Source organism: Lutra lutra, chromosome X, assembly GCF_902655055.1.
Source record: "Lutra lutra chromosome X, mLutLut1.2, whole genome shotgun sequence".
Taxonomy (NCBI): Eukaryota; Metazoa; Chordata; class Mammalia; order Carnivora; family Mustelidae; genus Lutra; species Lutra lutra.
Genome location: NC_062296.1, coordinates 12,816,249 through 12,842,601, shown reverse-complemented (window position 1 = coordinate 12,842,601; position 26,353 = coordinate 12,816,249). Strand labels below are relative to the sequence as shown.

The following is a 26,353-nucleotide window of genomic DNA, read 5'->3' as shown; positions in this document are numbered from 1 at the left end:
CTACAGTCCACACAATGGCCCGAGTAGTTCTGTCAGAAAGGAAGTGAAATCAAGTCACTGTTTTGTTCAGACTCTGCAGGGGATTCCTTTATCTCTGAAAGTTAAAAGAAAAAAACATTCCGGGGCACCTGGGTGGCTCAGTGGGTTAAGGCCTCTGCCTTCGGCTCGGGTCATGATCCCAGGGTCCTGGGATCGAGCCCCGCCTTGGGCTCTCTGCTCAGCAGGGAGCCTGCTTCCTCCTATCTCTCTGCCTGCTTCTCTGCCTACTTGTGATCTCTGTCTGTCAAATAAATAAATAAAAATCTTTAAAAAAAAAAAGAAAAAAAAAACATTCCTACAAAGGAGTGGCTATCCAGTTCCACTCCATCTGGCTTCTTCTGTCTGGTCTAATCTCTTAGATCTCTCCTGGTCCTTGCTCACTGCAATCCAGCAGCAATGCCTTCCTCACTGGACCTCCAACATGTCGGGTGCACTCCTGACTTAGGACCTCCTTTAAAAAAAAAAAAAGATTTTATTTACTTATTTGACAGACAGAGATCACAAGTAGGCAGAGAGGCAGGCAGAGAGAGAGAGGGAAGCAGGCTCCCTGCCGAGCAGAGAGCCCAATACGGGGCTCGATCCCAGGACCCTAAGATCATGACCTGAGCCGAAGGCAGAGGCTTTAACCCACTGAGCCACCCAGGCGCCCCTAGGACTTCCTTTAAACTGGCTGTTGGCCTTGCTTGGAGCACTTCCATTAGACAGCCTCATGGATTACTCCCTCACTCACAAACATCAGCTCAAATGTCACCTTCTCAGAGACACCAACCTTAATTTAACTTGTCACTCACTCCCTTCCTCATGGACACATTTCCCATCATCTTGTTTTTTATTTTCCTATAGTACTAATCACCTTTTATTTTATGTAAACATTTTATTTATTTATTTGAGAGAGAAAAGGAGTGCACGTGCATGAGTTTGGCGGGGGGGAGGAAGAGGGAGAAGCAGACACCCTGCTGAGCAGGAGCCCAACAGGGAGCTCGATCCCAGGACCCTGAGATCATGACCTGAGCTGAAGGCAGATGCTTAACCTACTGAGCCACCCAGGTATCCCTAATCACCTTTTATCTTACGTTATACATTTATTATTTTTACTGTCTCTCTTTACACTACATTTCAAGCTCTAAGCGGGCAGGGATTTTTACTTATTTTATGGATAGGCATAGCCTGAGAAAAAGCAAGGCAGCCCCTGACATCTAGAAGCTGTCCTGGGCACTCACAAGCTAGGCACTGGTGTTCTCCTGTCGAACATGAACATTTTCATTGAACATCATCATCAAACAAGGCTATTCTGTCACATGACAGATCAAGATGAAAACATGATCACTCTATAATCACGCTGAACACAGAATAGGAATATTGTCGAAATCACAATAACCAATATTCCTGTTCTGGCAATTAGGGTGACTGCTGTTTCTTGACAAATGACAGTGGTAGCCTCCTAGTCTTCAAGCCTCCTGGTAAGATACACTGAAATGCTTAGTCATAAAATCGCCCCCACTTACTGACAGCACCCAAACTAGAGCAAGCCCCCTCGTCTTAAACGTTTTCCCAAATGACCTAATTCAAGCCCAAATCTTTTTTTTTAAAGATTTTATTTATTTATTTACTTGTCAGAGAGAGAGAGAGAGAGAGAGAGAGTGCACAAGTAGGCGAAGTGGCAGGGAGAGGCAGAGAGAGAAGCAGGCTTCCCGGCTGAGCAAGGAGCCCGATGTGGGACTCGATCCCAGGATACTGGGATCATGACCTGAGCAGAAGGCAGCAGCTTAACCCACTGAGCCACCCAGGTGCCCCAAATCTTTTTTTTTTTTTTTAAAGGATTTTATTTTTAAATAATCTCTACACTCAACACAGGGTCCAAACTCATAACCTCGAGATTAAGAGTTGCATATTCTACTGATGTGGCCAGTCAGGTGTCCCAAGCCCAGATCCAAGGTTATTCTAATACTCTCTTCCCGAGAGGCTCCACTGTTCCTGTTAGTTTCATTAATCTGTTCTGGTTTTTTATTTGTTTGCTTGTTTGTTTCTGTATCATTTATTTCTGGTATAATTTTTATTATTTCCCTCCTTATGCTATCTTCAGGCTTTATTTGCTGTTCTTTTTCCAGCTCCTTTAGGTATACAGTTAGGTTGTGTATTTGAGACTTTCCTTGCTTCTTGAGGTGGGCCTGTATGGCAATATACCTCCCTGTTAATGATGGCCTTTGCTGCATCCCAAAGGTTTTGCTTCCCTGTATTTTTTAAAATTTCTTTTTAAATTTCCTGGTTGACCCATTCATTCTTTAATGGGATGTTCTTTAACCTCCATGTATTTGTGGTCCTTCCAAATATTTTTTTGTGGTTAACTTCAAGTTTCATAGCATTGTGGTCTGAAAATATGCACGGTATGATCTCAATCTTTTTGTACTTTCTGAGGCCTGTTTTGTGACCCAGTATGTGATTTATTCTGGAGAATGTTCCATGTGTGCTGAAAAAGGCTGTGTATTCTGCTGCTTTAGGATAAAATGTTCTGCATATCTGTTAAGCCCACCTGGTCGGGGATGCCATTCAAAGCCACTGCTTCCTTGTTGATCTTCCGCTTAGCTGATCTGTTCATTGCTCTGAGTTGGGTGTTTAAGTCCTCTACTATTATTACTGGCAGTGAGTTTCTTTATGTTAGTTATTAATTGATTTAATATATCTGGGTGTTCTCAAGTTGGGGGCATATTTACAATTGTTAGATCTTCTTGATGGATAGACCCTTTAATTCTGATATAATGCCCTTTTCCATCTCTTGTTACAGTCTTTGTTTTAAAATCTAGTTTGTAAAAAATAAAATAAAATAAAATAAAAAAATAAAATCTAGTTTGTCTGGGGCACCTGGGTGGTGCAGTTGGTTAAGTGTCCGACTCTTGGTTTCGGCTTGGGCTGTGATCTCAGGGTCGTGAGACTGAGCCCTGCGTTGGGCTCAGTGATCAGCACAGAGTCCACTTGGGACTCTCTTTCCTCTGCCCCTCCCTGCCACGCTCTCTCATTTGCTAAGATAAATAACTAAAATCTTTAAAAAATCTAGTTTATCTGATATAGTATGGCTATTCCGGCTTTCTTTTGACATCCATTAGCATGACAGATGGTTCTCCATCCCCCCACTTGGCCCCCCCTTTTTTGAGAGAGTGTGTGCAAATGGGGGAGGCGGGTTGGGGCTTAAGGATAGGGAGAATCTTTTCTCTTCTTCTTCTCCTTTTTTTTTTTTTTTTTTTTTTTGAGAGAATCTTAAGCTGGCTCCATGCCCGGTGTGGAGCTCGACATGGGGGCTTGATCTCATGACCCTGAAATCATGACCTGGGCTGAAATCAGGACGCTTAACCAACTGAGCCACCTAGATGCCCCCATCCTTTCGCTTTCAATCTGTGGGTATCTTTAGATCTAAAATGAGTCTCTGGTAGGCAGCACATAGATGGATCTCTTTATCCATTCCGATACCCTGTCTTCTGATTGTATCATTTAGTCCATTTACCTTCAAAGAGATCAGTTCAGTGCCATTGTGTTAGCTGTGGAGGTGGTGCTTCTGGTGATGTTCTCTGCTCCTTTCTAGTCTTTGATGATTTTGGTCTTCTATTTTTTTCTTCCACTCAATGAATCACTCTTAAAATTTCTTGCAGGGCTGATTTAGTGGTCACAAACTCCTTTAGTTTTTGTTTGTCTGGGAAATAATTTCTCTCTCCTTCTATTCTGAATGACAGGCTTGCTGGATAAAGAATTCTTGGCTGCATATTTTTCCCATTCAGCATGTAGCATATATCCTGCCACTCCTTTCTGGCCTGTCAAGTTTCTGTGAACAGATCTGCTGTGAACCTCATCTGTCTTCCCTTATGGGTGGACCCCCTACCCTCGCTGCTTTCAGGATTCTTTCCTTGTCTGTTTTGTGAATTTGACTGCGACATGTCTTGGCAATGGTCAGCTTTTGTTGAATTTAATGGGAGTTCTCTGTGCGTCTTGGATTTTGATACCTGTGTCCTTCCCCAAATTAGGGAAGTTTTCAGCTATAATTTACTTGAATAAACCTTCTACCCCTTTTTCTCTCTCTTCATCTTCTGGGACTCCTATGATATGAATATTATGTTTTAATAAGTCACTTAGTTCCCTAAGCCTATCTTTGTGGTTCATTACCTTTCTTTCCCTCTTCTTTTCAGCTTCATTGTTTTTAATAATTTTATATTCTTTATCGCTGATTTGCTCCTCTGCTTCATCCATCCTCATTCTTATGGCCTCCAATTGGGATTGCATCTCAGTTATAACATTTTTAAATTTCAGCCTGACTAGATTTAAGTCCTTTTATCTCCACAGTAAGGGATTCTCTAGTTTCTTCTATGCTTTTTTTAAAGCCCAGCTAGTATTTTATAATCGTTTCTTAAGATTCTAGTTCAGACATCTTATTTATATCTCTCTTGATTAAATCCCTAGCCCTGAGTTCCACTTTCCGTTCTTTCTTTTGGGGTAAATTTCTCCATCTCGTCATCTTGTCCAGAAAAGAAGAAAACTAAAAACAACAACAAAAAGGAAAACCCCCTGAAACAAAAAATTCCCCCCACCCAAACCTAGAGCCTCGGTGTGTTTTGGTCTGCTTGTTAAAAGAACCTAGATCCCAAAATTCAATAAATAAATAATTAAAGTAAACAAATACAAAAACATAAAGTATATATAAATACAAATTTTAAATTAATCAAAAGTTTTACAAAATGAATTGAAAAAAGACAATAAATGAAAAAATAAAAAAGTAGTAAAAGTAAAAAGCAAGCTAGATCCCATTTTCCCCTAGAATTGAAGCTTGTAAAACTCTAGGACCAGTAAACTTGGTGTGAGCACATTGTTTGCGCTGGTCTTCTGGGGGCGCAGTCTGTTGGGATGATTCTCTGGTGGACTTGTCCTAGCAGCAATGCACCTCTGGGGCTTAGGGGGGTGGGGCTTGGTGTAAGCAGCTCCAGAATCCACTAGGTGGTGCTGTCCCCCCCCCCCCCCCCCCCCCCGCCCCGAAGGCTATCAGCACTGATGGGTGGGATGAATATGGTGGTGCCCCACTCTCTAACTCCAGAGCTGGAAGTCCCCCCCAACTCCTCAGTGAGCCCTCAGAGCAGTCAATCACTCCCTGAATTCTGTCAGAACCCTGCGTTCAACTGGTCTGTGTCCGAGCTTTTTAATCTTTAATCTCAGCTACATGACTGCGTTTCAAAACTCTGAATTTTAAGGACTACCACAGCGCAGACAAGCACTGTTCTGGGGGAGGGTCTTGCCACACTTTTGCTCGTTTGCCAGCCCCTGCCAGGAGAGTGGTCATGACCATGCAGGGGTTCGTAGTTTATGGCAAAACAGCAGAAAGCCGGCACCAAGACTCACTGTTCTCAACTGTCTTCCATGTTCCTTTTTTTTTTCCTTTACATTTTATTTATTTGACAGAGAGAGACTCAGTGAGAGAAGGAAAACAAGCAGGGGGGAGTGGGAGAGAGAAAAGCAGATTTCCTGCTGAGCGGGGAGCCTGACATGGGGTTCGATCCCAGCACCCTGGGATCATGACCTGAGCCAGAAGGCAGATGCCTAATGACTGAGCCCCCCAGGTGCCCCATGTTCCTATGCCTGGGAACAGTGTCACCTGTTCTTGTTACCCAGGAGATCCTCAGACCACAGTGTCACTTCTAGGATTCCACCCTGCTTTGCCACCTGAGCACCTTTAAGCTGGGCACATCTCCCACTGTAGCAGACTTTTAAAAGTTCCGAATTTTGCACTCCACTGCTCATGATAATCTGCGGCAGCCTCCGTAAACAGGCTCTCTCCCCACCACTGTAACCACAGCACTGTCTCCCCAAATTCAACTCTCTGCACAACCTTCCAAGAGTCGGTTGCTTTGAAGACTTGCAGTTTCTGTTCTGTCAGACCTCTGACTGATTTGCTAGGTGTTCAGAATGATTTGATAACTACGTAGCTGTGTTCAAGGGACAAGACATGCTTTGGTCCCCCTACTTCTCCATCAGCCTAACTCCTTCACAAAGATTAAAACTCAGCAAAATTTATCCACAATTGAAAAGAAGCCCTAAACAGGTGTTTTGTTCTTTTTACTTTTCAAGGGAGATGATCGGTTTGTTGGCACACAATACCACATTTTCATTGGAAACTACTCCACTTTCACTAAAGCTTGGTGATTGAAGATTGAAAACAACAAACAAACGCAAAGATTGCCTGGTGAGTAATTTAGTCTTGAATTTCAGTCAAACAAAAGAAGGATCAATCTATTTTTGTTCCGCTATGGTACTTCGATGTTACATGAGAGATAATTGTAATTCTTAGACGCGTAATTAGGAGACAGAATGTCCTCAAAATAAACAGGTTTAGTTGATAATAGTTTCTTATTAAACCTGCTACAAATGTTTTCTTTTCACATAGGAAAAAGACCAGTACTCTCCTAGCTTTGCTAAAGAAAGAGTTGCTTTTTGCTTAAACAATCTGAATTCTGGTTCCATTTCTACATTCTCTATAGCTTGCCCTCCAGTTTCCAGGGTTGGAGAGAACATGTGATGTGGACTTGAGCTGAAAAAGGCTGACTACCTTATGTACTCTAAACATATTTGCAATAATGGTCGCTACATCTAGCACTAGCACAAGGCCAAAGTAAAAAATAATGATATTGTACATCAAGCGACCACCTCAGAGAGACCTTCTTTTACCCAATATACTTTTTCTCTAAGATGTCTGACAGCTCCCTCTCTCCTTTGCTTTAGATCTCTGCTCAAAGTCAGAGAGAACTTTCCAGATTCTCTAAAATAGCAGACTTCTTCATTCATACTCTACCAGTCGATAATGGTTCACTTCTTCCTTCAGAGCTTGTATCAGTAGCCGACGTTCGTATGATTGCTCTCTGTCCCCCAACACTATATGGCAAGCTCCGTGGGGTAAGACTTTGCTTTGATCACAGTTATACCCCCGGCACTTAGCCTGGCATACAGTAGGCACTCAAGAGATAGTCATTAAATGAATGAGCCCACCATCTGAGCAACTGAGGAAGTCAAAGACCAACTTGTACGGAAACCTCAACAGCTAAGGTAACCTAAGGTAACCTAAGCAGACCCCAGACAGACTAGGGTCTGAGTCTCAGCTGGCTTTAGAAGGAGTAAGTCCTTTCTTCATACAACTTATAGACACATTCCTTTCAAATTAAAAACATTTTAACCAGATTAAGCCAACTTCCCTTTAGCACTTTGCTACAAAATTTGAAATGTCTTATTTTTAAGATTTTATTTATTTGACACACAGAGAGAGAAACAGAGAAGGAGAGAGAGAGAAAAAGTATAAGCAGGGGTAGCGGGAGAGGGAGAAACAGACTTCCCACTGAGCAGGGAGCCCGATATGGGGCTCGGTCCCAGGACCCTGGGATCATGACCTGAGACAAGGGCAGATGCTTCACCGACTGAGCCACCCAGGCGCACCTGAAATGTCTTTTTAACACTTGCACTCGTCCACGGAAGTGAGGAATTTGAAGCATTTGACCAGCAGTAATCTGAATGTTCACACAAAGCAGATTCGACATAATTCAGAAAACTCTCTGCAACTGAGACTGTTAGTTTTGCATTCAAGAAGCTGACGGCACTTCCTACAACTGGTGGATGATTCACCCGTAAAGCAACCTGCGGAAGTGGCACCGCACGCTCGACGACACGGCACTGTCGTAAGAGAGAGCACAGCCAGAGGAAGAGGCAAGTTCTAGGGAAAGAGAGCACTCACTTCCCATTCAGAAGAACACACGGTCTTAAAAAATACCACCAAGAAATGAGGGAAAAAAATCGCTTCCTTGCAGGAAGAATGAAGCGTGCCTTGAAATTTAGAAACTTGGTCTTTAATATCTGTGCTGATGTTATCAATAGCTCAGCACGGCACAATCACTGAACTGCTCACAGATTAACTACAAAATTTCTCCGTCATTGAGCACTCCCGCTCCTGTATTGGGCTGTACTTCCACTAGAAGCGACACAAGGTACACTTTAGTTGTTAAAGCTATAAATGTGCATGTCTGTCCCACCACTTGTGTATCAAAATAACACATAGCCTGTTCTTTATGTAATAAACCATAAAACCATAAGACAAGAAATGCAGAGTTGCTCAAATAATCCGAGGATCTATCCAGGGATCAAAGCTTCTTGGCCTATTGAGAAAGCAAAATTTTTCTAGAAAATCAACCTGAGAAACTGCAAAGGTGTGATTTTATTCGATGAAATATTAAAATATACCATATTAGGATTAATGAAAAACATGGTTTACACTGATTAAAAGAAATACTCTGAAGGTTATCTCAACTCCAACAGGAGGTACCAAATAGCTTTTAAGAAGAAAGTAATAATAAGAACATCACCCAAACAGAGACATAAACATTTGCTACTGTCAAAAACCAGGGCAAGAGGATCAACGGTTGAACCAAAAAATTAAAAAAAAAATCCTTTTACTTTGAACATACCTCTCTCATCTCTACAATCCAATACATTAAAAAGGTAATTTATTAATAGCCAATGTAAAGTCAATTATAACAAATAATTAGGGAAACAAACCTGTTGTGAGAATCCACAGAAGAACTGGTACAAAAATTGTGGCAAAATGAAACAAAGGTTCTGGAAAAAAATGTAAAAAAGGGTTAATGTTTTCACTTGAACTTTGTTAACTAACACAGGATATCGTACTCCAAATCCCAAGTCTTCTAATATCGTAACACGATAAATCTCTATTAGAGTTGCAAGCAAACAACTCAAAGACAAATGATTAATTCATGTTAATATCAACTTTTGCCTTACCAAGCAGAAAGAGGATCTCGCTTAATGAGAACCTCTTGCCATTCTTTGTTGAGGGAAGAAATGAGCTCATACAAATACAAATATTTAGGTATTACCCCTTAAATGCCAATTTGATTTGCAAAATCAACACAAGGTAGACTGACATAAAGCTCAAAGTGTACAAGTAAAGTCAATTAATGCCAATGAACAGCCAGGATACTGCTATGGTGTCTGCTGACTCTAACAGTATCAACTAATACTTTACTGTCTTTATTACTGCCTCATCAAATAATTGGCATATTATTATTGATTACCTAATTATATGCAAAGATGGTATTGTGGGTAATTAAAAAAAAAAAAAGAACAGAGCAAAGCTTCTTACTCCTAAGGGACTTAGTTAATTGGGAGAATACTAAAAACAAACAGGAAAAAAATATAAGCTGAGAATTCATAATACAGTAAAAGCCACTAGGTAGAACTATAAATACTGAAATTATGGGGCGCTTGGGTGGCTCAGTTGTTAAGCGGCTGCCTTCAGCTTGGGTCGTGATCCTGAGGTCCTGGGATCGAGACCAGCATCAGGCTCTCTGCCCAGTGGGAAGCCTGCTTCTCCCTCTCCTACTCCCCCTGCTTATGTTCCCTCTCTCACTGTCTCTCTCTTTGTCAAATAAATAAATAAAATCTTTAAAAAAATTGAACATCTTCAGGCAAAATCCCCAGAACCAGTCTTTTCAAACGAGTGCCATCCGTCAGGGTAGAATGGGTCCTTAACTTGAGTGCTGCTGTCACTTGTTCATGATGTCTCTGGATTTGTCTCTGGGTAGCACTTCAAGAGCCCATTTTTGGGCTGTATCAGAAAACTAGTCTCTTTCCTTCTGTCACACATTCTCACTTAGCTAATTTACCAGGCTAGGAGACTTGAAGCTGTTTTTAAAAATACAATGCATCCTCGAAGGATGAAATCTGCCATAGCCAACGATATTTAAGTGAATATACTATAAGCTCTGGGGGAATGTTCCTAAAGAAAAGGGCTACCCATGTACTGAATTAAGTCCTACAAGCATCGGTGTGCCAGAGCTCCCAAGGTCATCTCTTAGAAGGGTGACACATGTATGCATCAATTTGGGGAGAATCAGGACCATACTGAAAAAGTGTTCAGACTTTGGATGAGGCAGTACTCAGTGGGGATTATGGGGGTGCTTTGTGGGAAGGGGAGGTCTGACTCTGCCACTAGAATGTAAGTCCCCTGACAACAGAGGCTTTGCCTGTCTTACTCCATTATGAATCTTTAGGTCTTCCAATGGTGCTTGATACATGGTAACACATTCGAAAGTGTCTGTTGACTAAATAAATGAAGAAATTAGAACTTGAACAAGGTGTTAAAGACGGATAGGATATGCTGAGAGCAGGAACCAAGGCAAAGTGCATGTATTTTAAACATATAAGGTAGGACAAGGTCAGGTCACGGGGTGCCTTAAAAGACAGACTAATCCTCAGACAATGGAGAGTGAAGTTTCTAGAGGACAGGTTAAAGACTGGCAGCTTCCTAAGGTTGACTTGGCCAAATTATGCAAGGTGCATGAATGGAGAAACAGAAGACCGGAAAACCCACCACTGAAGTGCTTCAGGAGTGAAGTAATTGTTATTTGAAGAAGCAATGGCAAGGTCAGAGGAAGGAAGAGGGTTCGAAGTATTAGAAACCACCTTGGGATAAAAGGCAGCAGTGGAAAAGGAATACTGCTAACTCAGTAACCTAGATGATAATGGGCACAGAGAGCCTATGAAGACAGAGGGCATCACCTACACAAATAATTTCCTACATTGCGAACAGGGATATGTTAATTACTGGCCACTGGTAAACAGCCATTTTAATGCCTGTTTTGTTTTCCTTAACAGAGCATCCCTTCCATCTGGTGGTAGGTGCGTGAATTGCAGGCCACAACCTTGAGGCACACCGGACGTTAGGAATGGGACCAGAGAGCTAGGCAGATACGCAGGGCAAATCTTCATGAAATCTTGCCATTTGCGACGACGTGGATGGAACTAGAGGGTATCATGCTTAGCGAAATAAGTCAATCGGAGAAAGACAACTATCATATGATCTCCCTGATATGAGGGAGAGGAGATGCAACATGGGGGGCTAAGGGGGTAGGAGAAGAGTAAATGAAACAAGATGGAATTGGGAGGGAGACAAACCATAAGTGACTCTTAATCTCACAAAACAAGCTGAGGGTTAATGGGGGGAGGGGGGGTTGGGAGGGGGTGGGATTATGGACACTGGGGAGGGTGTGTGCTATGGTGAGTGCTGTGAAGTGTGTAAACCTGGTGATTCACAGACCTGTACCCCTGGGGATAAAAATATATTATATGTTTATAAAAAATAAAATTAATAAAAAAAAAAATCTTCATGGGCTGGCCTGCAGTGGTGGGGGTGGGATGGGGGGTGGGGGGGCGGGTAAGAGAACAACCAACCACCCGTCTCCAAGTGGGGCTGTTCAATGACTGAGGCCGAGGCCTGACAGACCCTAACTGATGTACGAAGAGTCCTGGACTGAGAGTAAATGACCCTATTATGGGAATCCGGCTCTGCCACCTCTGAGCTGAAGAGGGACCCACAAGTTTCATAAACTGTCTGAGCTCTGCTTTGCACATAGTTTAAATGAAAATAATAGTAAGTGCTCATAGGAGATTTGTGAGGACTGACTAAGAAAATAGAGTGCTTTTGTCAACCAGCAAAGTATCTCACACATACTGGGTTAATCGTTATCACCATCATCTATGTTTGGCCTGGATACCAGCTGATACTGGATGATGGGGTCTTAGCAGATCTGTAAACCTGGGGTCATACTTACATATGTACATATTTGTTTATTTTTTAAGATTCTTTACTTTAGTGGTACCTGAGTGGCTCAGTAGGTTAAAGCCTCTGCCTTCAGCTCAGGTAGGTCATGATCCCAGGGTCCTGGGATTGAGCCCTGCATTGGGCTCTCTCTTCAGTGGGGAGCCTGCTTCCCCCTCTCTCTGCCTGCCTCTCTGCCTACCTGTGATCTCTGTCAAATAAATAAATAAATAAATCTTTAAAAAAAAAAGATTTTTTAGTTTATTTTTTAAAGCTTTTATTTATTTATTTGACAGAGACACAGCGAGAGAGAGAGAACGAGAATTGGGCTCCCCGCCCAGCAGGGAGCCCGATGTAGGGCTCCATCCCAGTATGCTGGGATTATGACCTGAGCCGAAGGCAGATGCTTAAAGACTGAGCTACCCAGGTGCCCCTAAGATTTTATTTTTAAGTAGTCTCTACACCCAATGGGGCTCAAACTCACAATCCTGAGATCAAGTGTCACACGCTCTACTGACGGTGCCAGCCAGGCATCCCAACACATTTTTTAAAAAACATTTTTGTAAGTAGGCTCCATGCTAAACGTAGGGCTCAAACTCACAACCCTGTGTCAGGAGTTGCATGCTGTACTGATGGAGCAGCCAGGCACCCCTCGCAGTTATGTGTGTCTTAGGAAACAGAAAGCTAGTAAGACCAGGGACTGATCACAGGAAACTGACACACGGAAACAGTTGCTGCGCTCTCCCTTCTGTGAAATACATGACATGAAATCTAACCACCATAAAGGTCTGCATCATTTAACTTGCACACAAACTTGGTAATGTGCTTACAAACTAGAATTTGGTAAGAAAGTTCTTAATTCTATCCCCTGGTAGACAAAATTGAGTGGGCAGGCTCACTCTAACGTGAACTCTAATGCTTGGTGATAAAAGAAAACCAAGGTATTGTTGGGGAGGTGACCTCAATGTCCAATCACAGGGGTTTGGGATCCCACACCATTATCGTGCTTTAGGTGAATAATTAACTGGGTGAGAAAATTGTTCACAATATATTATTAAGTGAAAAGGGCAAAGAGCAAAACGGTATGTTTTGGGACTGACTGCTAGTAAGTATGGGACCTCCTACGGGATGATGGAGATGTTCTGGAACATATATAGTGGCAACGGTTGCTCATCATAGCAAATACACTAAAAGACACCATATTGTACACTTTAAGTGTATGATAGTGAATTTTGTTATGTGAAATGTATCTCAATATACAAATAGAAAAAAAAAACCCAGTAGTGTATAAAATCAACATAGGGGCACCTCGCTGTCTTTGTTGGTGGAACGTGTGACTGTTGATATTGGGGTCATGAGTTCGGGCCCCAGGTTGGATGTAGAGATTATTACTTGGGGGAAAAAACCACCAAAAAAAACAAAACCCAAAAACATTGTAACACAATTTAATTTATATAGAACATGTCACATAAAAATGTCACCCATTGGTTCTCTCTGTGGATAGGATGATAATTACAGATGACCTCAAAACCTTCATTTCGGAAAAAGAGGTTTTTTGCAAGAGGGATTTGAGAAATATCACTATTGCACGATTTTCCTTTCGATTAGAGCATTAACTCACTAAGCAAGATTCTCAGAGAACCTCATCTTGAGGAGAACACCATGCCAATGTTTTACGTACTTAAAAAGATAATTAGAAGCAATCAGGATTAAAGATGAAGGACCAAAATGGTGTACGAACAAAAACTTAACATAACCCTATTTCAAATAAAGAGCATAGCCACACTGAAATGGTAGAAAGGAAAAAAAATAACTTTGCATATAGTATTTTGACGATATACGCCAAGGCTAAAGACAAAAACAAGTACATAACAAAGACATCACTCAAGTTAGTTTGTTGCTCACAGGATCATGAGTATTCTTGGATTGAGCAAGTAAATAAACAACACTGAGGGTAATGAGAACTGAGATTCTCACCAATGGAGAAAGGGATTACAAATTAGGAAAAGAGGAAGGGCAGAATGAAACCTTGTGGTACTGGCTGGCATCAAAGGACTAGTATAAACTGAGATCACATTCTGGGTTCATACTGCTACCTATGATTCTGGCCCAACAAAGTTGTGTGTACGCACCACACATATAATCACAAGTATAACAGATCTGCGTGTATCCTCATATGTATTTCCTAGCTCTGTTCGCCGACAAGGCCTAGAACCAAGGGCAGCTCAGCAGCAATGAGCACAATTGGCACAAAGATCTTGATTTCTAAATGCCATTTGCAAATAAAAGGAAGCAGTGTTCCTTGGAGAAATGTCTGAACCTAGGACTAAAGCAGGAAAATTACAAGATGAGCCTAGAGTATCATATGGAACCAGAAAATAAGTCTTCAAAAAAGTTTGGGGAGCGGGGGAGAGGAGAATGGGGAGTTGACACTCAGCAGATAAAAGGTTTTAGTTTTGCAAGACAAGTTTTACAGCTCTGCTGTACACCACTGTACCTACAGTTAACAATACTGTATTGTACGTTTCAAAATCTGTTAAGTGGGCAGAGCTCAGGTGAGGCATTCTTATCACTATCAAATAAAAAATAAAAAACAGTGGGGACATGTTGAAAGGACATAGGCTAAATTTGTAACAATCTTGAGTAAGAGAATAAGTAACAATAGTAATAAATTTTTAACTCATAGAATAAAGTATCTATTTTAGTAGCAGACTGCTCTTTTCCAATGAAATTACACAGATTACAGTTGAAGGGTCTTCAGACCCCCAAAACACCATCTGAATCAAGTTATCCAAGTCAACATTATCCCAAGTGAGAAATACTGACAACACAGGCCTCCCGATATGATGTGTTCAGCAGGTAACATTACTTCTATGGTATTGGTGCTGATTCTCACGGTAAGCAAGCATTAGACAAACCCGCATTGAGGGATATTCTACAAACTGGCCAGTGCTCTTCAAAAATGTTAAGCTCACGGAGACAAAGAAGATAGGAGTATTCCAGTATAAGGAAGACTAAGGAGGTATGACAGCTAAATGCAGTCACGAGCCTGAGATGGACCACAGAGAGATTACCAGTGCGACCTTTGGCAAAATTCCAATACTACATGTAGACTAGTTAATAATGTGCCAATTACTTTCAATTTACGGATCTCGATAACTATGTTGTTATCTGAGGTGTTAACAGTAGACAAAGAGCATCTGGAAATTATTTTACTAATTTTGCAACTTTTTCAAAGTCTGAAATTATTTCAATGCAAAAAGCGAAAAAAAAAAAAACAACTAAAAACAAACTATACTGAACAGAACACAGGACAAGATATCAAGTTCTGGCCCATGTTGGCTTAAAATGATTTTCATACTATAGATGTTAGTTCACCTTCACGTATGCCAGGTTCATTAGGCATAAAATGAGGGGCTTGTACTGTATTCATGGGACTTCAGAGTGTGCTCTGTGCAATCTCTGGGCAAGACAAGGAGATTGAGCAAGGACACAGCCCTTGACCCATCACCCTTCAATGAATGCAATTTTGCTTCTATTTGCTTTACTTGTACAACTGCACCTGAAAAGAGGACTCGGTAACTAAAAGGAGTAGTTCAGAATACTGTTTAGGGTAAAAGGGAACCAACTATTGATATGATACAACCTGAATCTTGAAAACATTACTCTAATGAAATAGGCCAGAGACAAAAAGAGCACATATGATTTTATTTATATGAAGTTCTAAAACAGGCAACTCCAATGTGCATACTGCATAAACTATACCAAAATTTATATGTTGTATGTTGTAAGTATCACTATATATTGGATAGCAATATAAATCAGATTAGTCACTGGTGCAAAGTAGAGGAGACTGGGAAGGAGCACATGAGAACTTTCTGGGATGATGGTCACGTGGTTGTATACATTTGTCAAAACGAAACCGTACACTTTTAATGGGTACATTTTATTGCATTTAAACTCCACTTCAAGAAAGCTGACTTAAAAATTTCATCCTAAATTGCTCGCATTAAAAGGAATTTCTAGTTTCTTTTTTTAAAAAAAGACTTTTATCTATTTGAGAGTGCACATGCAGATGTGTGGGCAGGGGGGGAGCGGGAGAGGGAGAGACGCTCTAGCAGTCTCCCCGCTGAGCGCAGAGCCCAAAGCAAGGCTCGATCTCACAACCCTGAGATCACAATCTTGAGCTGAAATTAGGAGTAGGACGTTTAACCAACTGAGCCATCCAGGAGCCCCAGGAATTTCTAGTTTCTGATTCATTAGATAGATCACTTGTGTTTTGTAGACCACAAATCTCAGTACTAACACCGCAAAGGAACAGTGAAAAAAGGGAGGAAAATCCTATGCCCGAGCTGAACCACTGCTGGGTTAGACGGTGATAAGTCCAATTATAGATTATTTTGTTTCATACCTTATAGAAGAAATACTGTACAAGGTGTGCTATTCTCACATAATATAGGTGTCCGTGAGCCAAGAGCAGTTTCTTTAAGTGTTTAAACTTTGGAACAGCATAATCGCTATTCCTGGCTGCTTGGCGACCTTCTTTGCCTTTAATACCTGAAAATGAGAACATCTCTATGAGTACTTCATAAAATAAACAACCTCCTGATTTGCTATTTTCACAGTTTTAACTTGTTTATGTGGCACAGTTCACTGTAGTTTAAAATTCTTTTAACCAAAAAGTATTTTAACAGTGACAATGAATCTTACTAGTAAAAAGTAAAATTTAACTGATAATTACTTATTTATAACACAAAATAAGACCACTAAACAAAATCATTGTTTTAATCATTACAAGGCAAAATTAAGGAAAAAAATTAAATCAGAATATTTACCTGAAAAAAAGGCACTTAGTTAAGTGTGTAAATGTACATGCCCCTAGACAAGAGGCTATATTTAAGCAACTCAAGAGACCTGGGGTTTGTGGTTTAGGAGCTCAAAACTGGAGAGTTACAAGATGGTGAAATCCTCTCACTGAATGAAACTCTGAGTAGCAGCCCAAGTGTTCCATGAGCTCAAGCAGCTTTAGGCCACTTCCATACTGAATAACCAAGGAGTACACCTGAGAGTTGTATACCATTAGTTCTTCCCTTCCAAAAAAAAAAAAAAAAAAAGGCTTGCTGGGGTATTAGGATTGCTGCCTATCAGCAGCCTGACATGGAGGAACAAATGGTACAGGCAGTAGAAAAAGCTATGGTTGCATGCCAACACATAAACTCGACACCACTGCCCAAAGCACCCATGAATACTGCCACGTGGAAAACCAGCCTACCAAGTGTCATTTCTTAGTCCCAAACAGTTGAGAATCTCAGAAGATACAGTGCAGCAATGTAAGTAGGCGATGTGGCCAGGGGCAGAAAATCAGTAACACTGCATGCCAGCTGTCAAAGTGAGAGCTAAATGATCACTTGCGCTGCCAGTAGGTTTGGGAAATTCACTTGACCTGGTTAATATAAAAATATCCTCTAACTTGGTATTGCTACGTTCCCACCATGGATAGGACTTTGGGATGGACAGGTTAGATGAGGATGTTCATTCAATGAATAATTATCTTTCCCAAAATAAAATTCAAGATGAGTAACCACAACGCTTCTCTCTCGAACAGAAGACCATGTTAACTACAAGCATTTCATTAGGTGGTTCTTACCTATTCCCACATGGGATTCCAAGATCATACTAACATCATTGGCACCGTCACCTATCGACAATGTTATTGGGCTGCCTTTTAGGTTCTTCACCATTCTGACAATCTACACATTAAATACAAAAGAGGTACAGAAAAGGTCAAACAGAATGTGGGACTACGACATTGTAGTAGTGCATACGCCGCACTCACACTTGTAAATGGAGGCCTTGCAAACAAACAGAAAGGTGCTTGGTGCGGATTACATACAACAGCCTTTAGTTCGATTCTCAGAGGCAAAAGAATGTAGCATTTTAAATGTAACACCAGTGCCCACCTTTTTTTGGGTTCCATGCATACAGGAAGTGTCAGAGAACCTTGTCTCCTACCTATACTAGAGGCCAACCTGTTTCCCTCTTTTGTCATTGCTTCATGTGTCCTTTTAGATGAGGTGTTGAGTGGGACAGTGGAGACCAGAAAGCTGATCTGAAGTAACATGCATAGGGTTACTGGAATAGGCGCGGGAAATGAGAGAACGATGCTTCTAGAACCTTTCCAGCTCTACTCCCTGCAGATCCAACCACTCCCTTTGGTGCATTCCCATATTCCCAGGGACTTCCCCAATGGTAGTCTTACACCCATCCAGCTGCCAGCTACACTTTACTAAATCTCGCAATGCCCACTATGATTTCATCTCTTCCACAGGTAGCTTCGTTTTTAAATGCGGGCATCTTGAAGGTAGTGAGATGTGCAGAAAGTTCTCTGAGATAAGTGTATAAAGCCTGTCACTCTTCCTGGAGTGTCTCTTCAAGATGTGTCAGTGGCACAATGCAGCTCACTGCTGTGTTCGTGGCAGGTAGCGAATGAAAGAAATCATCTCCTGGTGGAGTCACGTGTGGAGGTATATTGGGTAAGCAGCCGCCCTCCCACCCCACATTTTAGATAATGACCACTTTATGCGTCACCCCTCAAAACTGTCTAGAATCTGGCAGCTTAAAAAAAGTGTATATATTGCGGAAGCTAACTAATGCCTTGCAGAAATTCTGTCCTTAGAATTGCTTTCACCAGTTTCCATGCTCAACACAACTGATTAAAAATAACGGATACGAGGCTAAGCCACCCCACAGTCTTCTCTTTAAACAAAACCCAGTTATGTTTTAGTTGTACTGAATAGTGTACAAAAAACCCCACATCCAATTCCATGTAACACAAAAATGCTGTTACTGTGGAATGCCAGCTTTCCCCTATTCCCTCCCCACAACTTGGTTCTTTTTAAAAAAAATTTTAGAGACTCTCAGAAACAATCTGTAAATGAGTCAAAGACAAACTTAAAGAACCCACACTAAATTTGTATTTGATGAGCTACAATTCTGGTTAACCTAATTGCACCTGTGAAACTTGTGCAGCAATGACTTGCACCTCAAAGAAGAGAAAGTGCAGCCAGGAAAGGTCTAGGGAAGGCGATAAAATTAGCAAGGGTGACAGCTCCTGCCTGAAAATATAGACTAAGAAGATTAAAGGTCGTCCTTGTAGAAAGATGAAAAGATATATAGTCATGGACTATAAAATCATGAAAGATTTAGATAGGTAAACATGGTTTTTCTTTGTTTTCTTTTTTGATTTTTTTTATTATTATTTTTTTTAACCATGCCCCAGGTCACCTGGATTAAGAACTTCTCTTCGTGCGAAAGAAATCAATGTGCCAAAAACTATTTATCGATCAGCTGCAACTGCACACAATACAATGTACAATGTCATGTGCAAACATCCAAGAAAGAAGGCTGGTCACACACTTTAAGAAATAGCTAATAGACGAGCAGACACGGGGAATGAATACAAGAATATTAGAGAATCAGATTAACGATAAACACTAACATTGTGAGGTACCTGTCCAAGGAAGTATGTAACATTGTCATCTAAGTTGTCCACATAAAAAGGCCCAAGATGGCAGAGAAGGGAGGAGATGCTACATGCTCGAGTCATCAGGAATGAATTTACAGAAGGAAGAGTAATTTTATCTAAATCATGAACGATGGTTGAAGATCTACATGGAAGGGAAAATGGGGACCCGAGGAGTATTCCAGAGACAGGGAATGGCATGACCTAAGGCACACAGCCAGGTTAAGTACAATCTATGCTCAGCAGACAGACTGGCTTGACCAGATCAATGAGTTTTCATACACCAGGCATGGACCGCTACATCCGGGTCCAGATCAACAGGGAGCGAGAATATGAAAGTGGTCGCAGGGTGCAGGAGAAATAGGAAGAAAAAGCAAGATTGCAGGCAAAGAGCCAAGCTAGGAGTTCAATGAGCTGTTAAAGGCCTGCATCTGCCAGGAAAGAAAAGACGAAAAAGACAATGTACTAGAAAATGGACAGAATTTGGTGACCGAAACCACGTGGAAGGGTAAAGCACGGGGGAGTCACCACAGATTTCAAGGCTCTGAATCTAGAAATCCAAAAGTACAGTGAGCTCAGTAACCCATGCGGGAGAAGACAAGGAAGATGATGGGCTCTAAAGAAAGCTGAGTTGAGATGGTTATAACAACACCCAAGAAGGCATGTTCAGTAAACAGCTGGACAAGTGAAGTAGAAGCCCAAGTATTTGGACTGGAGAAGGGACTGGAAAATCACCTACGTGGGCCTGACAGGGGAGTAGGTGACAGCTTAGAAGATGGGACTATAGAGAAGGAGATAAAATAAGTCAAGGACGGAGCTACAGGGAGGCTCTGTATCCTGGCCAGGAGAAGCTCGGAGAAGCAGTATGGGGTCAGCAATTCAAGTAACTCCTGGACAGCAGAGTAACCAGAATCCTAGTGAGCAATTCGAGCAACAGATAATAAAAAGAGACTGCCTCTGACTAAAGGGACAGATTTCTGTGGAGATGGTTCTGGCAGGATCGACTTCCTCAACTGGGGCCAACCAAGGCTCTGAAGGTTGAAGGGAAAAAAAAAGAAAAGAGGAGGAGCACGTGATCGCGGTGGGGACTGAGAGTGAGAAGAAAGCAGACAGAGACAATACCCTAAATTGGGATGGGCTGCATGTGCACATGCGTGAAGTAGGGAGCAGAGTTTGTGTAAAGGACAAATCAAGGACACAGCCATTCCATGGGTCTCGAGTGAGCAGCCGAGGAACACGAAGAAGCAACACTAAGTCTGGAACTGACACTCTAAGGTTCTCTGCACCAAGAGCCAAAAAGCAAGGTGAGGCAGATCAATGTGGGGCTGGAGGAGCTGGGGAAAACGGCATATGGGGGATGGCCCTTAAATCGGGCTTAATTGCGAGTAAAATTTCTGTAAGGCCAAGAGGATTTCAGAGAGAATTCCAGACGTGGAAGCTGGTATGAGCACAGTAAGTGCGAGCGACACAGAGGGAGGAGCGGCCAATTCCAGCTGGATGCGGGAGGGACAGTGGACACGGAGCACAGAGACACACGGCAAGGCCAAGAGGGGTGAGCCTAAATGCCAGAGTCACCTGCCCTTCGTCCTCAGGGACTAGGAACCTATGAAAATATCTGAGTAAGAATATATAACGGGAGAAGTGGTGTTTTAACAAGATTCATTTGGGAGCATGGCAAGAGACTGAAGGGGGAAGGGCGAAAGCCAGGAGACTGACAAGGAGGCTAAATCAGAGTCCGTGTGAAGTCACAGGACTTGGACTGGGATGGAATGGAAGGTTTAAGAAGACTGCAGCCGAATGAGAGCTATGACAAAACGTACGATCAACAGGGCACAGTGACTAGATACAGAGTGAATGAGAAGAGAAGGGTCAGAGGTCATTTGGTGACTTAGGGAGCAAAAAAGAAATGTGATGCCGGTGACAAGAATAATGAAGAGAAGGGAGAAAAACATGGCCCGAAGGAGGAAATTCTAAGATCTGGCTTGGACACTGGAATTTAATATGACAGTGGGGATTCCATACGGAGCTAACAGGCAGCTCAAGGTAAGAGATTTCGCATAAAGGAAAAGTCAGTACCAGACACTACCAATGAGAGCCCTAGAAATTCGTGTTTAGAGAGACAGGCTGTAAGTGAAAAGCAGAAGGAAGGCTTAGCCCCAGTGAAAAACGGTAATTAGTGAGAAGATGACACAAAACATAAAGACACTAGGTTGCCAAGTAGGACCAAAAAAAAAAAAGAGTCAAGATCGTGGACTGTAGACAGAAACTCAGGGAGGCAAGTTTTAAGGAGGATAGGCCCGGTAGTGTTAACTGCGACAGAGAAACAAGGAGGAGAACAAAAGCCAGCGCGACGGATTTGGCAAGGCGGTCAGCGCTCCCCTCCAGGCGAGCCAACGGATGTTGACGATGTGATGGGAAGACAGAACACACGGGCTAACGTCCCTGGGGAACGAGGGGCAGCGGGATGGAGGCAGCACGCATCAAGCCCTCATTAGAGAAGTCTGGAAGGCAAGGAAGGAACCGGACAGCCAGCTTGAGGGGACAAGAAGCATGGGGTCCCTTTACACTGGTGGGCAGACCTCTGAATTTGACTGTGGAGAAGCAGCAGCCTGGGAAGATGTAATAAGGTAGAAAGGGCTCTTAGAAGGAACAAAAAGGAAGTGAACATTTGCACACGCGTGTACAGAAAGCCCCAGAACGGACCACGAACTCCTATCCGGTTACCTGGGCTTTCTGTAATGGCGCCATCCGGCAGCAGAGCACAGCAGTGCACTTCATGCAGATCTGCAAGAAAATGCTTTTGTAATTGTTAGAACTGGAGTCTTGACTAGAATTTAGTATGAGTGACAACGTGGAGCCATCGATGATTAATCCGTATTCTTGATGTTCTGTCCATGCTCTGGAAAAGAAAAACAATGCTGTAATTGAATCTCCTATATAGAAGATTAGAAGCCTGATTGTGTTTAAAACCACAAAGAGGAGGGTCCTACATAAGGGCCATCATCAGTCTGGTTCCCGAACCTATGAACAGTAGAGAAGCAACAGTCTCTAACAATGGCACGAGACTTTCCCATGACATCTTTTGAGACTCGAGCTGCCCATAAAGATTCTAAGTTCTAAAAGGTATAAAAATAACAGACATTCAGCAGCTGGTCTCTGTGTAAGAAACTCAAGGTGAACTGTGGAAATTACAGATCAATCGGTCAAACTCTGATATGAAATCAAATCGCCAATCTGAAAACTTCTTAATAATATAAGAAAAAAGACAAAATGGCTTTGGGTATACAAATCACAGAAGAATTTTTTTTTTCTGAATGACAAAGCCTGTCAACAAACCTGGCTTCTCAAAAATGATGGAGAGCCTAAGAGACACAGTGTTCATTAAAAATTCCCGTACAATAATGATATATGTTCCTTAAATCAGTATCATTTTATACTGGATTGGTGGTTCTCAACCATAGCCTTCCCATTAGAATCATCTGGACAGCTTTAAAAAATTGCCCATGCCTGACGTCTATTCCCAGACGAATTAAATCAGAGTATCTTTGCCACTGCTTGTTAATTTATAGGTTTATGTTTTAGGAAGCTCTGTAGGTGATCCTCATGCATAGCCAGGATGACTAAGAGATATTAGGTGCCAGGAAGTACAAATAAAACAGGTGCAACTACTTAAGAAAAAATATGGGAGGGGCTCCTGGTCAAGTGACCAGGAGTCAAATGACCAACTCTTGGTTTCGGCTCAGGTCATGAACTCAGGGTGGTGAGAGCGAACCCCATGTCTGGCTCTGCTCTCCCTCTCCAACCCCCCTCCCACCCCTGGCGTGCATGCCCTCTCTCTGTCTCTAAAATCAATCAATCAATCTTTAAAAAAAAAACAAAAAACAAAAAAAAACCATAGGGTGGAAAACTTACAACTGAGAAAATTCTCCCAATTAACATTTCATTTTTTCATAATTAGGAAAAAATAGCGATTAATCAATCTTTCTTGGGGACTCTTGGATGCCATTGGAGCACCAGTGCAGTCGAAGTATGAGACACAGCACGATCTCATTACCGAATCAGTTGTCTACTTTCAGGCTTCCTGAAGCTTAAGGTTTAAGGGAATCTTGTTAAAACTCCTGAGACTTTTGTCCGAGAGTAGATTCGGACTCACTAGGTTTGCGGTGGGACAGGAGATTCTGCGTTTCCGACAAGCTTCTAGTGATCAGGGAGCTGCTGTCCAATGGACCAAACATCTGAGGGGTGAGAGCCTCGTGGGCCTCCTCCTTCCTCATTCCACATTCCCTTGGTGTATACGGACACTGCAGTATTTTCTACTTGTCCATATTCTGCTTCATAATTTTAGAAGCATGTTTTATTCACTAATTAAAAAGATAACAATCATGTGTTCTCCTTTGCTCCTCTACTCAGAGCTCGCTTAATGTGCAGAGAACAGTGGCTCCCTAACAAATCCAGCAATATTTATAAGCATCAAGTCTAAGTAGGACACACAAGAAGAATGGGAAGAATCATTAACTCATCTTCCCTGGGAGAGCACCGAAGTATACGGGAGAGAATATATGCCACAAGCCAGATACTAAATGGCTAATAGCCCGAGGACCGAAATTGAAATGGAACTGGCAGAACGAGGTGAAGGGAGAGAAGGGTGCTGGGGTGCACTAGGAAAGCAAGGTGCAAAGGTCATTTGAGGCGTTCGCTGCGACCTCATTCTGGATGTAATGGAGAACCGCTCGTCTGGCAGAGGGCCTTGGGGATTCAAGGCACGAGCTGCTCAAAAGAAGCAGAAGCAACAAAAGGGATTCTGGGTCTGATGCTTACTTACAGAACTTGAGGGAAGTCTGGGTCCAACTCCAAACAGATGAACCACAAGAGGGAATGTTCTGAGATGGTGAGTTCAGTTTTTCAGAAGCCCTGGCCTTTATAAAAGGACCCTGGAGCCGCTCAATGGTGCTATGGACCAAACTGTGTCCCATGTCTCCCTTCCTTTCCAAGTCTATGTTGAAGCTCGAACCCCCAATGGGGCGGTGTCTGGAGATGGGGCCTGTGGGAGGTGGCGTCATGAGGGCAGACCCCATGGCACGAGATGAGTGCCCTTTTAAGAAGAGACTCTAGAACTTCATCTCTGTGCCGTGGAAAGACGCAGTGAGAAGGTAGCTTTCTATAAGCCAGGGAGAGGGACCTCACCGGAAGTCGACTCCAGAAATAGAAGAATAAGTTTCTGTTGTTTGAGCCATCCATAACATTTTATTACGTTAGCCAGAACGGATTAAGACAAATGGACGAGTAAAATATAATTTGGACTGCCTTTCTACATACCATTTGGCTAAAGGAAGGAAACATTTATGAGCGGCAATCATAAGATCATGTTTGCTCTCACTGATGCCCAAGTGCCAGGAGGACAAGAGCTGGTTCAGAATGGGCCACAGCCTCATGAGTGCGGGGAAGTCATTTGTAAAGCCTGTTTATGCACTAGACACGCGGGTCCCGAGAGAGCATAGTTGTTAAAAGCCTGGGCTCTGGAATTGGACAGACTCATTCCCCGTGCCCCCCCCTCCTTATTAGCTGTGTGATCTTGAGTAAGTTACTGCATCTCTCTGAGCCTTACTATCTGTAAAGTGAAGAAAATAAGACAGCCTTACTGGGTTGTGATGAAGACCAAGTGAGAATAATTATATAAAGTGCTAAATACGGTTCCTGAAACAAAGGGTACGCTCAAAAAAATGCAAAGTACTTTAAGCTAGGGGTCTTTGGATTTAGTGTGGGGACATCCTGTGGCATTCCAGAAGAGGCAGTTGATTTGCTAACGGCCATAGTAAATTCTAGAAACTGGTTTAGACAAGGCTAAGCCTTGGTCAGTGATCTCTGGGCATGGAATTATTATGCATGAGAGGCTTTTCTCAAGATCCTTAAGTCCTACAAGTTCTTCCCAAGCAGCTCGTTGAAAGCAGAGTTGAAGTGGCCGTGTTATTAACAGGTATTCGGTTCCCTTTGGGGTTCTGGGGCTTGAAAATCTACAGAGAAAACGGCTCTAGGACCTCACATTACTGGGCGACTGTTACACAGACCGGGTTCCCTGCATTCAATTTAAGAGGCCACAAGAAGGAGTGTTTTCTCTTGACACGGACCAGGACAGGGTATCAGGGCTAAATCCCCAAACCCTAAACACGAAGGAACTGAACCACTTTTTTTTTTTAAGAATTTATTTATTTATTTGACAGAGAGAGATCACAAGCAGGCAGAGAGGCAGGTAGAGAGAGAGGAGGAAGCAGGCTCCCTGCTGAGCAGAGAGCCCGATGCGGGGCTCGATCCCAGGACCCTGAGATCATGACCTGAGCCGAAGGCAGCGGCTTAACCCACTGAGCCACCCAGGCGCCCCTGAACCACTTTTCTAAATCTCAAGAAATACACGATTTTCTTTTACATTAAAAGAGAGGCAGAAAGTACCAAATAACCTCAAATGAGCCATCGGCCAAGTCCTCCGGGAAGGTTTTAACTTACAAGGATAAAACACCTGCAAACAAAGAATGATCAATCACAGAAAACAGCCTTCCGTACGAACAGCTGGGATTTACATTTCTACCCATGCCTAAGTATAAGAAACCGATGCACTTTCTTACTTTTTAAGGCTTCTAGTACTTTTAGGAAAATCATGCAGCAACTTCTTACGATATTCTATCAACAATTCATGTAACCGATCTTCTTTCCTTTCACTTTCTTCGATGGTTTTGGTGGTCAGTTCCAAGAGCTCCGTGCTGGTCTGGAAGAGGCGGCACGCGTAACAAGTGGACTTGGCCGTCTCCATCTTGTCGCCGGTGAGCACCCAGACTTTCAGACCGGCCGTGTGCAGAGCTTCGATGGTCTCGGCTGCTTCATCTTGCAGCCTGGGCACAAAAGGAGCCCTTGTTATCCTCAAAACTTCCCGACAGAGATGCTGCAAGAAGGCTCGAGAGAGCAGTCCTACAACCCACGGCAATTCTGGAGTCCTGACATGTTATCAGCTGGCCTCCCTACACACCTGCTCCTCTTTCTGGGAGTGCGACCTCTGGCGTGGTTTGACTGACTAACGTGACTTTCAAGCAGGGAGGTCTGGAAAAGTTAATGACCTCTCTTTAGGTAACTGGTATCCAATGGCAGACTCCTCCCTCTTAGCTAAAATGTTCATCAAC

The 26,353-nt window shown here is 42.5% G+C and overlaps 1 protein-coding gene across 8 annotated transcripts in view; it reads right to left on the bottom strand.

Annotated features, from left to right (window-relative positions):
• ATP11C (ATPase phospholipid transporting 11C) overlaps nucleotides 1-26,353 on the bottom strand; it is a 182,423-nt gene that overhangs the window by 27,035 nt on the left and 129,035 nt on the right. For all 8 annotated transcript variants that reach the window (XM_047715057.1, XM_047715055.1, XM_047715061.1 and 5 more), the window contains 5 exons: nucleotides 25,805-26,068; nucleotides 21,912-22,086; nucleotides 17,313-17,415; nucleotides 16,077-16,222; nucleotides 8,608-8,667 (listed from right to left, as the gene is read on the bottom strand). In XM_047715057.1, the coding sequence (XP_047571013.1) occupies nucleotides 8,608-8,667; nucleotides 16,077-16,222; nucleotides 17,313-17,415; nucleotides 21,912-22,086; nucleotides 25,805-26,068 (748 nt within the window). The remainder of the gene's footprint in view (nucleotides 1-8,607; nucleotides 8,668-16,076; nucleotides 16,223-17,312; nucleotides 17,416-21,911; nucleotides 22,087-25,804; nucleotides 26,069-26,353) is intronic.